The sequence below is a fragment of the Scyliorhinus torazame genome, chromosome 1 (genome assembly GCF_047496885.1).
Source record: "Scyliorhinus torazame isolate Kashiwa2021f chromosome 1, sScyTor2.1, whole genome shotgun sequence".
Lineage (NCBI taxonomy): Eukaryota > Metazoa > Chordata > Chondrichthyes > Carcharhiniformes > Scyliorhinidae > Scyliorhinus > Scyliorhinus torazame.
The window spans coordinates 37090833-37104312 of NC_092707.1; the positions used below are offsets into that span (position 1 = coordinate 37090833).

The window sequence follows — 13480 nt, forward strand, 5'->3', positions numbered from 1 at the left end:
TAATATATATAATAATCTTTATTGTCACAAGTAGGCTTACATGAACACTGCAATGAAGTTAATGTGAAAAACTGCTGGTCGCCACACTCCGGCGCCTGTTCGGGTACACAGAGGGAGAATTCAGAATGTCCAAATTACCTAACAGCACATCTTTCGGGACTTGTGGGAGGAAACCCACGCAGACACGGGGAGAACGTGCAGACTCCGCACAGTGACCCAAGCGGGAATCGAACCTAGGACCCTGGAGCTGTGAAGCAACAATGCTAACCATTGTGCTACCATGTTGCTCCATGCCTACATGAAATTCAGGGCAATCGGTAGTAAATCAAGGGCTCGAAAATAAAGCAGTGGGACCTCTGATTAGGCTTCAAGAATCATAGAGCTTGAAGTCATGTTGTGCCACAACAGGAACAAGTGAATCCTATGCTATTGTAACCAAGCTGTCAACCTTTTTATTTTCAAGGGTTGGTGCATTTGTTAAAGTAACAGTGAAACACAATCACAGCTTCTTTGTTCATAGTACATAAATCGACAGCAGTCCCTACACCTACCTCTTTATACCAGTGCTTCACAAGGCGGATAAGGCCCTTCAGTTTTGCTGGACGCCGCTTTACAAAGTTCCTCTGTAGTTCAGTGAAGCACGTCGAGAATTCTCCTCCATCCCCATTGGCATTAATCAGATCTAAATACACCTGGGCTGGCGGGCAGCTCCGTGTATGCTGACCTTATGGACAATCAAAAAGTGAAATCTTATTTTTCAGGTACTGGACAGTTTTTTTTTATTTTTTATTTTTTTATTTTTTTTTTTTTTCTGGACAGTTTAACACTGTATAAATTGCTGATGATTTAAAAAAAAAAAAAAAAAAATTTTTATTCTCCTTTTTCACATTTTCATCCAAATTTACACCCACCAACAATCAACAATAACAAATACAGGGGTCGATTCTCTGTGGCGTGGACCAAGTGCCCGCGCCGTAGTGAACGCCGTCGCATTTCATGACGGCACGAACAGGGCCCGGGCACGACCTATTCTGGCCCCCATAGGGGGCCAGCACAGCGCTTTAGCGGTTTGCGCCGCTCCAGCATCCTTACGCGGCGCCCATTTGGCGCCGCGCCAACCTGCGCATGCGCAGTTGGGGCAGTCCAATCCTGCGCTTGCGCGGGGAACTTCTTACGCGCGCCGGCCCCTCACCAACATGGCGCTGGTGTTCTGGGGCCGCGCACGGAAGGAGGTAGGCCCAGGGGGGGGGGGGGGGGAGGCCCGCCCGCCGATCGGTGGGCCCCGATCGCGGGCCAGACCCCATCGGAGGCCCCCCCCCCGGTGAAGGAGCCCCCCCCCCCCTCCCCCACAGGCCCCCCCCCCCAGTGTTCCCGCCGGCAGTGACCAGGGGTGGACGGCGCCGGCAGGAACCTGTCATGTCGTAGCGGCTGCTCGACCCATCTGGATCGGAGGATCGCCGCTCACCGTTTGCGGCGATTCTCCGAGCAGCCCGGCGCAAACGGGGTGGTTTCGGGGTGGGTAGGAGAATCGCGTGCAGGGGTCGGGGTGGCGTGGCGCGATTCGCACGGCGCCCCGGCGATTCTCCCACCTGGCGTGGGGGGGTGGGGGGGGGGAGAATCCCACCCACAATGTCAATCCCCTGGTCAACAATCCCTCCCTCCCACCAACCCCCAAACAACCCTCAACATTTTAAATACAAACATCCAAGAAAAGGCATCAGGAATCCACCTTCCACCCCATACATAGTCATCAACAACATACACAGTCCAAACCCCCCCCCCCCCCACACCGATTAATTGCTAATGATTGATGGAAGGCCATTTTGTAAGGGCTAGAAGAACAATAAAGACTTCAAAAACTGAAAAGCTGAACTAAAAGCAGAAAGTGCTGGAAATACACATTACCCGGAATATCCGGAGAGTTCTGCTGATTTCCCATGGTGACTTTGACAGAAAGATCGGGGGAATAGTGGGAGCAGCTGTTTATGCTGTTTCATTCTGCTGATGTTGAATCTTGATTTTTTGGATTTCGGCGGCAGCGGTGCGCAGGGGCCTTCTTGGAGGTGAGTAGTGAATTTAAAAGCACTTACCTTTGCAGGAGCAGCCCTTTGGATTTCGGCGGCAGCGGTGCGCAGGGGCCTTCTTGGAGGTGAGTAGTTAGTTTAAAAGCACTTACCTTTGCAGGAGCAGCCCTTTGGATTTCGGCGGCAGCGGTGCGCAGGGGCCTTCTGGGAGGTGAGTAGTGAATTTAAAAGCACTTACCTTTGCAGGAGCAGCCCTTTGGATTTCGGCGGCAGCGGTGCGCAGGGGCCTTCTTGGAGGTGAGTAGTGAATTTAAAAGCACTTACCTTTGCAGGAGCAGCCCTTTGGATTTCGGCGGCAGCGGTGCGCAGGGGCCTTCTTGGAGGTGAGTAGTGAATTTAAAAGCACTTACCTTTGCAGGAGCAGCCCTTTGGATTTCGGCGGCAGCGGTGCGCAGGGGCCTTCTTGGAGGTGAGTAGTTAGTTTAAAAGCACTTACCTTTGCAGGAGCAGCCCTTTGGATTTCGGCGGCAGCGGTGCGCAGGGGCCTTCTGGGAGGTGAGTAGTGAATTTAAAAGCACTTACCTTTGCAGGAGCAGCCCTTTGGATTTCGGCGGCAGCGGTGCGCAGGGGCCTTCTTGGAGGTGAGTAGTGAATTTAAAAGCACTTACCTTTGCAGGAGCAGCCCTTTGGATTTCGGCGGCAGCGGTGCGCAGGGGCCTTCTTGGAGGTGAGTAGTGAATTTAAAAGCACTTACCTTTGCAGGAGCAGCCCTTTGGATTTCGGCGGCAGCGGTGCGCAGGGGCCTTCTTGGAGGTGAGTAGTTAGTTTAAAAGCACTTACCTTTGCAGGAGCAGCCCTTTGGATTTCGGCGGCAGCGGTGCGCAGGGGCCTTCTTGGAGGTGAGTAGTTAGTTTAAAAGCACTTACCTTTGCAGGAGCAGCCCTTTGGATTTCGGCGGCAGCGGTGCGCAGGGGCCTTCTTGGAGGTGAGTAGTGAATTTAAAAGCACTTACCTTTGCAGGAGCAGCCCTTTGGATTTCGGCGGCAGCGGTGCGCAGGGGCCTTCTTGGAGGTGAGTAGTTAGTTTAAAAGCACTTACCTTTGCAGGAGCAGCCCTTTGGATTTCGGCGGCAGCGGTGCGCAGGGGCCTTCTGGGAGGTGAGTAGTGAATTTAAAAGCACTTACCTTTGCAGGAGCAGCCCTTTGGATTTCGGCGGCAGCGGTGCGCAGGGGCCTTCTTGGAGGTGAGTAGTGAATTTAAAAGCACTTACCTTTGCAGGAGCAGCCCTTTGGATTTCGGCGGCAGCGGTGCGCAGGGGCCTTCTTGGAGGTGAGTAGTGAATTTAAAAGCACTTACCTTTGCAGGAGCAGCCCTTTGGATTTCGGCGGCAGCGGTGCGCAGGGGCCTTCTTGGAGGTGAGTAGTTAGTTTAAAAGCACTTACCTTTGCAGGAGCAGCCCTTTGGATTTCGGCGGCAGCGGTGCGCAGGGGCCTTCTGGGAGGTGAGTAGTGAATTTAAAAGCACTTACCTTTGCAGGAGCAGCCCTTTGGATTTCGGCGGCAGCGGTGCGCAGGGGCCTTCTTGGAGGTGAGTAGTGAATTTAAAAGCACTTACCTTTGCAGGAGCAGCCCTTTGGATTTCGGCGGCAGCGGTGCGCAGGGGCCTTCTTGGAGGTGAGTAGTGAATTTAAAAGCACTTACCTTTGCAGGAGCAGCCCTTTGGATTTCGGCGGCAGCGGTGCGCAGGGGCCTTCTTGGAGGTGAGTAGTTAGTTTAAAAGCACTTACCTTTGCAGGAGCAGCCCTTTGGATTTCGGCGGCAGCGGTGCGCAGGGGCCTTCTGGGAGGTGAGTAGTGAATTTAAAAGCACTTACCTTTGCAGGAGCAGCCCTTTGGATTTCGGCGGCAGCGGTGCGCAGGGGCCTTCTTGGAGGTGAGTAGTGAATTTAAAAGCACTTACCTTTGCAGGAGCAGCCCTTTGGATTTCGGCGGCAGCGGTGCGCAGGGGCCTTCTGGGAGGTGAGTAGTGAATTTAAAAGCACTTACCTTTGCAGGAGCAGCCCTTTGGATTTCGGCGGCAGCGGTGCGCAGGGGCCTTCTTGGAGGTGAGTAGTGAATTTAAAAGCACTTACCTTTGCAGGAGCAGCCCTTTGGATTTCGGCGGCAGCGGTGCGCAGGGGCCTTCTTGGAGGTGAGTAGTTAGTTTAAAAGCACTTACCTTTGCAGGAGCAGCCCTTTGGATTTCGGCGGCAGCGGTGCGCAGGGGCCTTCTGGGAGGTGAGTAGTGAATTTAAAAGCACTTACCTTTGCAGGAGCAGCCCTTTGGATTTCGGCGGCAGCGGTGCGCAGGGGCCTTCTTGGAGGTGAGTAGTGAATTTAAAAGCACTTACCTTTGCAGGAGCAGCCCTTTGGATTTCGGCGGCAGCGGTGCGCAGGGGCCTTCTTGGAGGTGAGTAGTGAATTTAAAAGCACTTACCTTTGCAGGAGCAGCCCTTTGGATTTCGGCGGCAGCGGTGCGCAGGGGCCTTCTTGGAGGTGAGTAGTTAGTTTAAAAGCACTTACCTTTGCAGGAGCAGCCCTTTGGATTTCGGCGGCAGCGGTGCGCAGGGGCCTTCTGGGAGGTGAGTAGTGAATTTAAAAGCACTTACCTTTGCAGGAGCAGCCCTTTGGATTTCGGCGGCAGCGGTGCGCAGGGGCCTTCTTGGAGGTGAGTAGTGAATTTAAAAGCACTTACCTTTGCAGGAGCAGCCCTTTGGATTTCGGCGGCAGCGGTGCGCAGGGGCCTTCTTGGAGGTGAGTAGTGAATTTAAAAGCACTTACCTTTGCAGGAGCAGCCCTTTGGATTTCGGCGGCAGCGGTGCGCAGGGGCCTTCTTGGAGGTGAGTAGTTAGTTTAAAAGCACTTACCTTTGCAGGAGCAGCCCTTTGGATTTCGGCGGCAGCGGTGCGCAGGGGCCTTCTGGGAGGTGAGTAGTGAATTTAAAAGCACTTACCTTTGCAGGAGCAGCCCTTTGGATTTCGGCGGCAGCGGTGCGCAGGGGCCTTCTTGGAGGTGAGTAGTGAATTTAAAAGCACTTACCTTTGCAGGAGCAGCCCTTTGGATTTCGGCGGCAGCGGTGCGCAGGGGCCTTCTTGGAGGTGAGTAGTGAATTTAAAAGCACTTACCTTTGCAGGAGCAGCCCTTTGGATTTCGGCGGCAGCGGTGCGCAGGGGCCTTCTTGGAGGTGAGTAGTTAGTTTAAAAGCACTTACCTTTGCAGGAGCAGCCCTTTGGATTTCGGCGGCAGCGGTGCGCAGGGGCCTTCTTGGAGGTGAGTAGTGAATTTAAAAGCACTTACCTTTGCAGGAGCAGCCCTTTGGATTTCGGCGGCAGCGGTGCGCAGGGGCCTTCTTGGAGGTGAGTAGTTAGTTTAAAAGCACTTACCTTTGCAGGAGCAGCCCTTTGGATTTCGGCGGCAGCGGTGCGCAGGGGCCTTCTGGGAGGTGAGTAGTGAATTTAAAAGCACTTACCTTTGCAGGAGCAGCCCTTTGGATTTCGGCGGCAGCGGTGCGCAGGGGCCTTCTTGGAGGTGAGTAGTGAATTTAAAAGCACTTACCTTTGCAGGAGCAGCCCTTTGGATTTCGGCGGCAGCGGTGCGCAGGGGCCTTCTTGGAGGTGAGTAGTGAATTTAAAAGCACTTACCTTTGCAGGAGCAGCCCTTTGGATTTCGGCGGCAGCGGTGCGCAGGGGCCTTCTGGGAGGTGAGTAGTGAATTTAAAAGCACTTACCTTTGCAGGAGCAGCCCTTTGGATTTCGGCGGCAGCGGTGCGCAGGGGCCTTCTTGGAGGTGAGTAGTTAGTTTAAAAGCACTTACCTTTGCAGGAGCAGCCCTTTGGATTTCGGCGGCAGCGGTGCGCAGGGGCCTTCTGGGAGGTGAGTAGTGAATTTAAAAGCACTTACCTTTGCAGGAGCAGCCCTTTGGATTTCGGCGGCAGCGGTGCGCAGGGGCCTTCTTGGAGGTGAGTAGTGAATTTAAAAGCACTTACCTTTGCAGGAGCAGCCCTTTGGATTTCGGCGGCAGCGGTGCGCAGGGGCCTTCTTGGAGGTGAGTAGTTAGTTTAAAAGCACTTACCTTTGCAGGAGCAGCCCTTTGGATTTCGGCGGCAGCGGTGCGCAGGGGCCTTCTGGGAGGTGAGTAGTGAATTTAAAAGCACTTACCTTTGCAGGAGCAGCCCTTTGGATTTCGGCGGCAGCGGTGCGCAGGGGCCTTCTTGGAGGTGAGTAGTTAGTTTAAAAGCACTTACCTTTGCAGGAGCAGCCCTTTGGATTTCGGCGGCAGCGGTGCGCAGGGGCCTTCTGGGAGGTGAGTAGTGAATTTAAAAGCACTTACCTTTGCAGGAGCAGCCCTTTGGATTTCGGCGGCAGCGGTGCGCAGGGGCCTTCTTGGAGGTGAGTAGTTAGTTTAAAAGCACTTACCTTTGCAGGAGCAGCCCTTTGGATTTCGGCGGCAGCGGTGCGCAGGGGCCTTCTGGGAGGTGAGTAGTGAATTTAAAAGCACTTACCTTTGCAGGAGCAGCCCTTTGGATTTCGGCGGCAGCGGTGCGCAGGGGCCTTCTTGGAGGTGAGTAGTTAGTTTAAAAGCACTTACCTTTGCAGGAGCAGCCCTTTGGATTTCGGCGGCAGCGGTGCGCAGGGGCCTTCTGGGAGGTGAGTAGTGAATTTAAAAGCACTTACCTTTGCAGGAGCAGCCCTTTGGATTTCGGCGGCAGCGGTGCGCAGGGGCCTTCTTGGAGGTGAGTAGTTAGTTTAAAAGCACTTACCTTTGCAGGAGCAGCCCTTTGGATTTCGGCGGCAGCGGTGCGCAGGGGCCTTCTGGGAGGTGAGTAGTGAATTTAAAAGCACTTACCTTTGCAGGAGCAGCCCTTTGGATTTCGGCGGCAGCGGTGCGCAGGGGCCTTCTTGGAGGTGAGTAGTTAGTTTAAAAGCACTTACCTTTGCAGGAGCAGCCCTTTGGATTTCGGCGGCAGCGGTGCGCAGGGGCCTTCTTGGAGGTGAGTAGTTAGTTTAAAAGCACTTACCTTTGCAGGAGCAGCCCTTTGGATTTCGGCGGCAGCGGTGCGCAGGGGCCTTCTGGGAGGTGAGTAGTTAGTTTAAAAGCACTTACCTTTGCAGGAGCAGCCCTTTGGATTTCGGCGGCAGCGGTGCGCAGGGGCCTTCTGGGAGGTGAGTAGTGAATTTAAAAGCACTTACCTTTGCAGGAGCAGCCCTTTGGATTTCGGCGGCAGCGGTGCGCAGGGGCCTTCTGGGAGGTGAGTAGTGAATTTAAAAGCACTTACCTTTGCAGGAGCAGCCCTTTGGATTTCGGCGGCAGCGGTGCGCAGGGGCCTTCTTGGAGGTGAGTAGTTAGTTTAAAAGCACTTACCTTTGCAGGAGCAGCCCTTTGGATTTCGGCGGCAGCGGTGCGCAGGGGCCTTCTGGGAGGTGAGTAGTGAATTTAAAAGCACTTACCTTTGCAGGAGCAGCCCTTTGGATTTCGGCGGCAGCGGTGCGCAGGGGCCTTCTTGGAGGTGAGTAGTTAGTTTAAAAGCACTTACCTTTGCAGGAGCAGCCCTTTGGATTTCGGCGGCAGCGGTGCGCAGGGGCCTTCTGGGAGGTGAGTAGTGAATTTAAAAGCACTTACCTTTGCAGGAGCAGCCCTTTGGATTTCGGCGGCAGCGGTGCGCAGGGGCCTTCTTGGAGGTGAGTAGTTAGTTTAAAAGCACTTACCTTTGCAGGAGCAGCCCTTTGGATTTCGGCGGCAGCGGTGCGCAGGGGCCTTCTGGGAGGTGAGTAGTGAATTTAAAAGCACTTACCTTTGCAGGAGCAGCCCTTTGGATTTCGGCGGCAGCGGTGCGCAGGGGCCTTCTTGGAGGTGAGTAGTTAGTTTAAAAGCACTTACCTTTGCAGGAGCAGCCCTTTGGATTTCGGCGGCAGCGGTGCGCAGGGGCCTTCTGGGAGGTGAGTAGTGAATTTAAAAGCACTTACCTTTGCAGGAGCAGCCCTTTGGATTTCGGCGGCAGCGGTGCGCAGGGGCCTTCTTGGAGGTGAGTAGTTAGTTTAAAAGCACTTACCTTTGCAGGAGCAGCCCTTTGGATTTCGGCGGCAGCGGTGCGCAGGGGCCTTCTGGGAGGTGAGTAGTGAATTTAAAAGCACTTACCTTTGCAGGAGCAGCCCTTTGGATTTCGGCGGCAGCGGTGCGCAGGGGCCTTCTTGGAGGTGAGTAGTTAGTTTAAAAGCACTTACCTTTGCAGGAGCAGCCCTTTGGATTTCGGCGGCAGCGGTGCGCAGGGGCCTTCTTGGAGGTGAGTAGTTAGTTTAAAAGCACTTACCTTTGCAGGAGCAGCCCTTTGGATTTCGGCGGCAGCGGTGCGCAGGGGCCTTCTGGGAGGTGAGTAGTTAGTTTAAAAGCACTTACCTTTGCAGGAGCAGCCCTTTGGATTTCGGCGGCAGCGGTGCGCAGGGGCCTTCTGGGAGGTGAGTAGTGAATTTAAAAGCACTTACCTTTGCAGGAGCAGCCCTTTGGATTTCGGCGGCAGCGGTGCGCAGGGGCCTTCTTGGAGGTGAGTAGTTAGTTTAAAAGCACTTACCTTTGCAGGAGCAGCCCTTTGGATTTCGGCGGCAGCGGTGCGCAGGGGCCTTCTGGGAGGTGAGTAGTGAATTTAAAAGCACTTACCTTTGCAGGAGCAGCCCTTTGGATTTCGGCGGCAGCGGTGCGCAGGGGCCTTCTTGGAGGTGAGTAGTTAGTTTAAAAGCACTTACCTTTGCAGGAGCAGCCCTTTGGATTTCGGCGGCAGCGGTGCGCAGGGGCCTTCTGGGAGGTGAGTAGTGAATTTAAAAGCACTTACCTTTGCAGGAGCAGCCCTTTGGATTTCGGCGGCAGCGGTGCGCAGGGGCCTTCTGGGAGGTGAGTAGTGAATTTAAAAGCACTTACCTTTGCAGGAGCAGCCCTTTGGATTTCGGCGGCAGCGGTGCGCAGGGGCCTTCTTGGAGGTGAGTAGTTAGTTTAAAAGCACTTACCTTTGCAGGAGCAGCCCTTTGGATTTCGGCGGCAGCGGTGCGCAGGGGCCTTCTGGGAGGTGAGTAGTGAATTTAAAAGCACTTACCTTTGCAGGAGCAGCCCTTTGGATTTCGGCGGCAGCGGTGCGCAGGGGCCTTCTGGGAGGTGAGTAGTGAATTTAAAAGCACTTACCTTTGCAGGAGCAGCCCTTTGGATTTCGGCGGCAGCGGTGCGCAGGGGCCTTCTTGGAGGTGAGTAGTTAGTTTAAAAGCACTTACCTTTGCAGGAGCAGCCCTTTGGATTTCGGCGGCAGCGGTGCGCAGGGGCCTTCTGGGAGGTGAGTAGTGAATTTAAAAGCACTTACCTTTGCAGGAGCAGCCCTTTGGATTTCGGCGGCAGCGGTGCGCAGGGGCCTTCTTGGAGGTGAGTAGTTAGTTTAAAAGCACTTACCTTTGCAGGAGCAGCCCTTTGGATTTCGGCGGCAGCGGTGCGCAGGGGCCTTCTGGGAGGTGAGTAGTGAATTTAAAAGCACTTACCTTTGCAGGAGCAGCCCTTTGGATTTCGGCGGCAGCGGTGCGCAGGGGCCTTCTTGGAGGTGAGTAGTTAGTTTAAAAGCACTTACCTTTGCAGGAGCAGCCCTTTGGATTTCGGCGGCAGCGGTGCGCAGGGGCCTTCTGGGAGGTGAGTAGTGAATTTAAAAGCACTTACCTTTGCAGGAGCAGCCCTTTGGATTTCGGCGGCAGCGGTGCGCAGGGGCCTTCTTGGAGGTGAGTAGTTAGTTTAAAAGCACTTACCTTTGCAGGAGCAGCCCTTTGGATTTCGGCGGCAGCGGTGCGCAGGGGCCTTCTGGGAGGTGAGTAGTGAATTTAAAAGCACTTACCTTTGCAGGAGCAGCCCTTTGGATTTCGGCGGCAGCGGTGCGCAGGGGCCTTCTGGGAGGTGAGTAGTGAATTTAAAAGCACTTACCTTTGCAGGAGCAGCCCTTTGGATTTCGGCGGCAGCGGTGCGCAGGGGCCTTCTTGGAGGTGAGTAGTTAGTTTAAAAGCACTTACCTTTGCAGGAGCAGCCCTTTGGATTTCGGCGGCAGCGGTGCGCAGGGGCCTTCTGGGAGGTGAGTAGTGAATTTAAAAGCACTTACCTTTGCAGGAGCAGCCCTTTGGATTTCGGCGGCAGCGGTGCGCAGGGGCCTTCTTGGAGGTGAGTAGTTAGTTTAAAAGCACTTACCTTTGCAGGAGCAGCCCTTTGGATTTCGGCGGCAGCGGTGCGCAGGGGCCTTCTGGGAGGTGAGTAGTGAATTTAAAAGCACTTACCTTTGCAGGAGCAGCCCTTTGGATTTCGGCGGCAGCGGTGCGCAGGGGCCTTCTTGGAGGTGAGTAGTTAGTTTAAAAGCACTTACCTTTGCAGGAGCAGCCCTTTGGATTTCGGCGGCAGCGGTGCGCAGGGGCCTTCTGGGAGGTGAGTAGTGAATTTAAAAGCACTTACCTTTGCAGGAGCAGCCCTTTGGATTTCGGCGGCAGCGGTGCGCAGGGGCCTTCTTGGAGGTGAGTAGTTAGTTTAAAAGCACTTACCTTTGCAGGAGCAGCCCTTTGGATTTCGGCGGCAGCGGTGCGCAGGGGCCTTCTGGGAGGTGAGTAGTGAATTTAAAAGCACTTACCTTTGCAGGAGCAGCCCTTTGGATTTCGGCGGGAACCGGAAGTTCGACCTCTGGCAAGTGCCCCCCCCCCCCCCCAATAAATTCTGGTGGAGAGGAAACCCGAGACACTACACGTGTAGTGTCTCCCACCCGCCCTCCTCCTCTAACCTAATAATAAGACCCATTGGTGTAAGGTAAGTGCCATATTATATTATTAGCATTGTGCAGGTCAAGGATTGGAGGTGGAGGAGCAGTCTCTGTCAGCGAGGGAACCTGAGAACATCTCAGAAGGTAAGCAAGTGATTTTTACTTTTATACCTGTTTTTCAAATTGTGTGTGTCGGGGGGAAACTGAAGTGACATCACAGAAAAGCTGTGACCTGAGTGGCTGGTTGGGATTCTAACCTAAATTTTTTTGAGTATTTGGGATCTAATTAAACATAATAACTTAATTATAATTTAGAGGATATCTAAGCCAGAGATCGGAGAATATTATAGTTAGCTATTGCATTTCTATTAGAAATCTAGTGCTAGGAAACAGATAGTTGACAGTAACTTTGAAATTTAAAAAAGTATTTAAAAAAAAAGACAAATTTTAATTTTAATTAATTGACGCAATGTCAGTTAGAGGGGTGCTGTGCTCTGACTGTGAGATGTGGCAGGTCCGGGAGGCTTCCAGTGTCCCGGATGGCTTCATCTGCAGAAAGTGCACCCAACTGCAGCTCCTCACAGACCGCATGGTTCGGTTGGAGCAGCAATTGGATGCACTTAGGAGCATGCAGGTGGCGGAAAGCGTCATAGATCGCAGTTATGTAAGTGTGGTCACACCCAAGGTGCAGGCAGAGAAATGGGTGACCACCAGAAAGGGCAGGCAGTCAGTGCAGGAATCCCCTGTGGTTGTCCCCCTCTCGAACAGATATACCCCTTTGGATACTGTCGGGGGGGGTAGCCTATCAGGGGAAAACAGCAGCAGCCAGAGCAGTGGCACCACGGCTGGCTCTGATGTTCAGAAGGGAGGGTCAAAGCGCAGAAGAGTAATAGTTATAGGGGACTCTATAGTCAGGGGCACAGATAGGCGCTTCTGTGGACGTGAAAGAGACTCCAGGATGGTATGTTGCCTCCCTGGTGCCAGGGTCCAGGATGTCTCCGAACGGGTAGAGGGAATCCTGAAGGGGGAGGGCAAACAGGCAGAGGTCGTTGTACATATTGGTACTAACGACATAGGCAGGAAGGGGCATGAGGTCCTGCAGCAGGAGTTCAGGGAGCTAGGCATAAAGTTAAAAGACAGGACCTCGAGGGTTGTAATCTCGGGATTACTCCCTGTGCCACGTGCCAGTGAGGCTAGAAATAGGAAGATAGAGCAGACAAACACGTGGCTAAACAGCTGGTGTAGGAGGGAGGGTTTCTGTTATCTGGACCACTGGGAGCTCTTCCGGGGCAGGTGTGACCTGTATAAGATGGACGGGTTGCATCTAAACCGGAGAGGCATAAATATCCTGGCCGCGAGGTTTGCTAGTGTCACACGGGAGGGTTTAAACTAGTATGGCAGGGGGGTGGGCACGGGAGCAATAGGTCAGAAGGTGAGAGCATTGAGGGAGAACTAGGGAATAGGGACAGTGTGGCTCTGAGGCAGCGCAGACGGGGAGAAGTTGCTGAACACAGCGGGTCTGGTGGCCTGAAGTGCATATGTTTTAATGCAAGGAGCATTACGGGTAAGGCAGATGAACTTAGAGCTTGGATTACTACTTGGAACTATGATGTTGTTGCCATTACAGAGACCTGGTTGAGGGAAGGGCAGGATTGGCAGCTAAACGTTCCAGGATTTAGATGTTTCAGGCGGGATAGAGGGGGATGTAAAAGGGGAGGCGGAGTTGCGCTACTTGTTCAGGAGAGTATCACAGCTATACAGCGAGAGGACACCTCAGAGGGCAGTGAGGCTATATGGGTAGAGATCAGGAATAAGAAGGGTGCAGTCACAATGTTGGGGGTATACTACAGGCCTCCCAACAGCCAGCGGGAGATAGAGGAGCAGATAGGTAGACAGATTTTGGAAAAGAGTAAAAACAACAGGGTTGTGGTGATGGGAGACTTCAACTTCCCCAATATTGACTGGGACTCACTTAGTGCCAGGGGCTTAGACGGGGCAGAGTTTGTAAGGAGCATCCAGGAGGGCTTCTTAAAACAATATGTAAACAGTCCAACTAGGGAAGGGGCGGTACTGGACCTGGTATTGGGGAATGAGCCCGGCCAGGTGGTAGATGTTTCAGTAGGGGAGCATTTCGGTAACAGTGACCACAATTCAGTAAGTTTTAAAGTACTGGTGGACAAGGATAAGAGTGGTCCGAGGATGAATGTGCTAAATTGGGGGAAGGCTAATTATAACAATATTAGGCGGGAACTGAAGAACATAGATTGGGGGCGGATGTTTGAGGGCAAATCAACATCTGACATGTGGGAGGCTTTCAAGTGTCAGTTGAAAGGAATACAGGACAGGCATGTTCCTGTGAGGAAGAAAGATAAATACGGCAATTTTCGGGAACCTTGGATGACGAGTGATATTGTAGGCCTCGTCAAAAAGAAAAAGGAGGCATTTGTCAGGGCTAAAAGGCTGGGAACAGACGAAGCCTGTGTGGCATATAAGGAAAGTAGGAAGGAACTTAAGCAAGGAGTCAGGAGGGCTAGAAGGGGTCATGAAAAGGCATTGGCAAATAGGGTTAAGGAAAATCCCAAGGCTTTTTACACATACATAAAAAGTAAGAGGGTAGCCAGGGAAAGGGTTGGCCCACTGAAGGATAGGCAAGGGAATCTATGT

The 13480-nt window shown here is 53.2% G+C and overlaps 1 protein-coding gene across 1 annotated transcript in view; it reads right to left on the reverse strand.

Moving 5' to 3' along the window:
- Positions 1-13480, reverse strand: part of LOC140413224 (2'-5'-oligoadenylate synthase-like protein 2) — a 126122-nt gene that overhangs the window by 14273 nt on the left and 98369 nt on the right. Inside the window, exon 7 of the mRNA XM_072500892.1 lies at positions 552-724. Coding sequence (XP_072356993.1) covers positions 552-724 — 173 coding nt within the window. The remainder of the gene's footprint in view (positions 1-551; positions 725-13480) is intronic.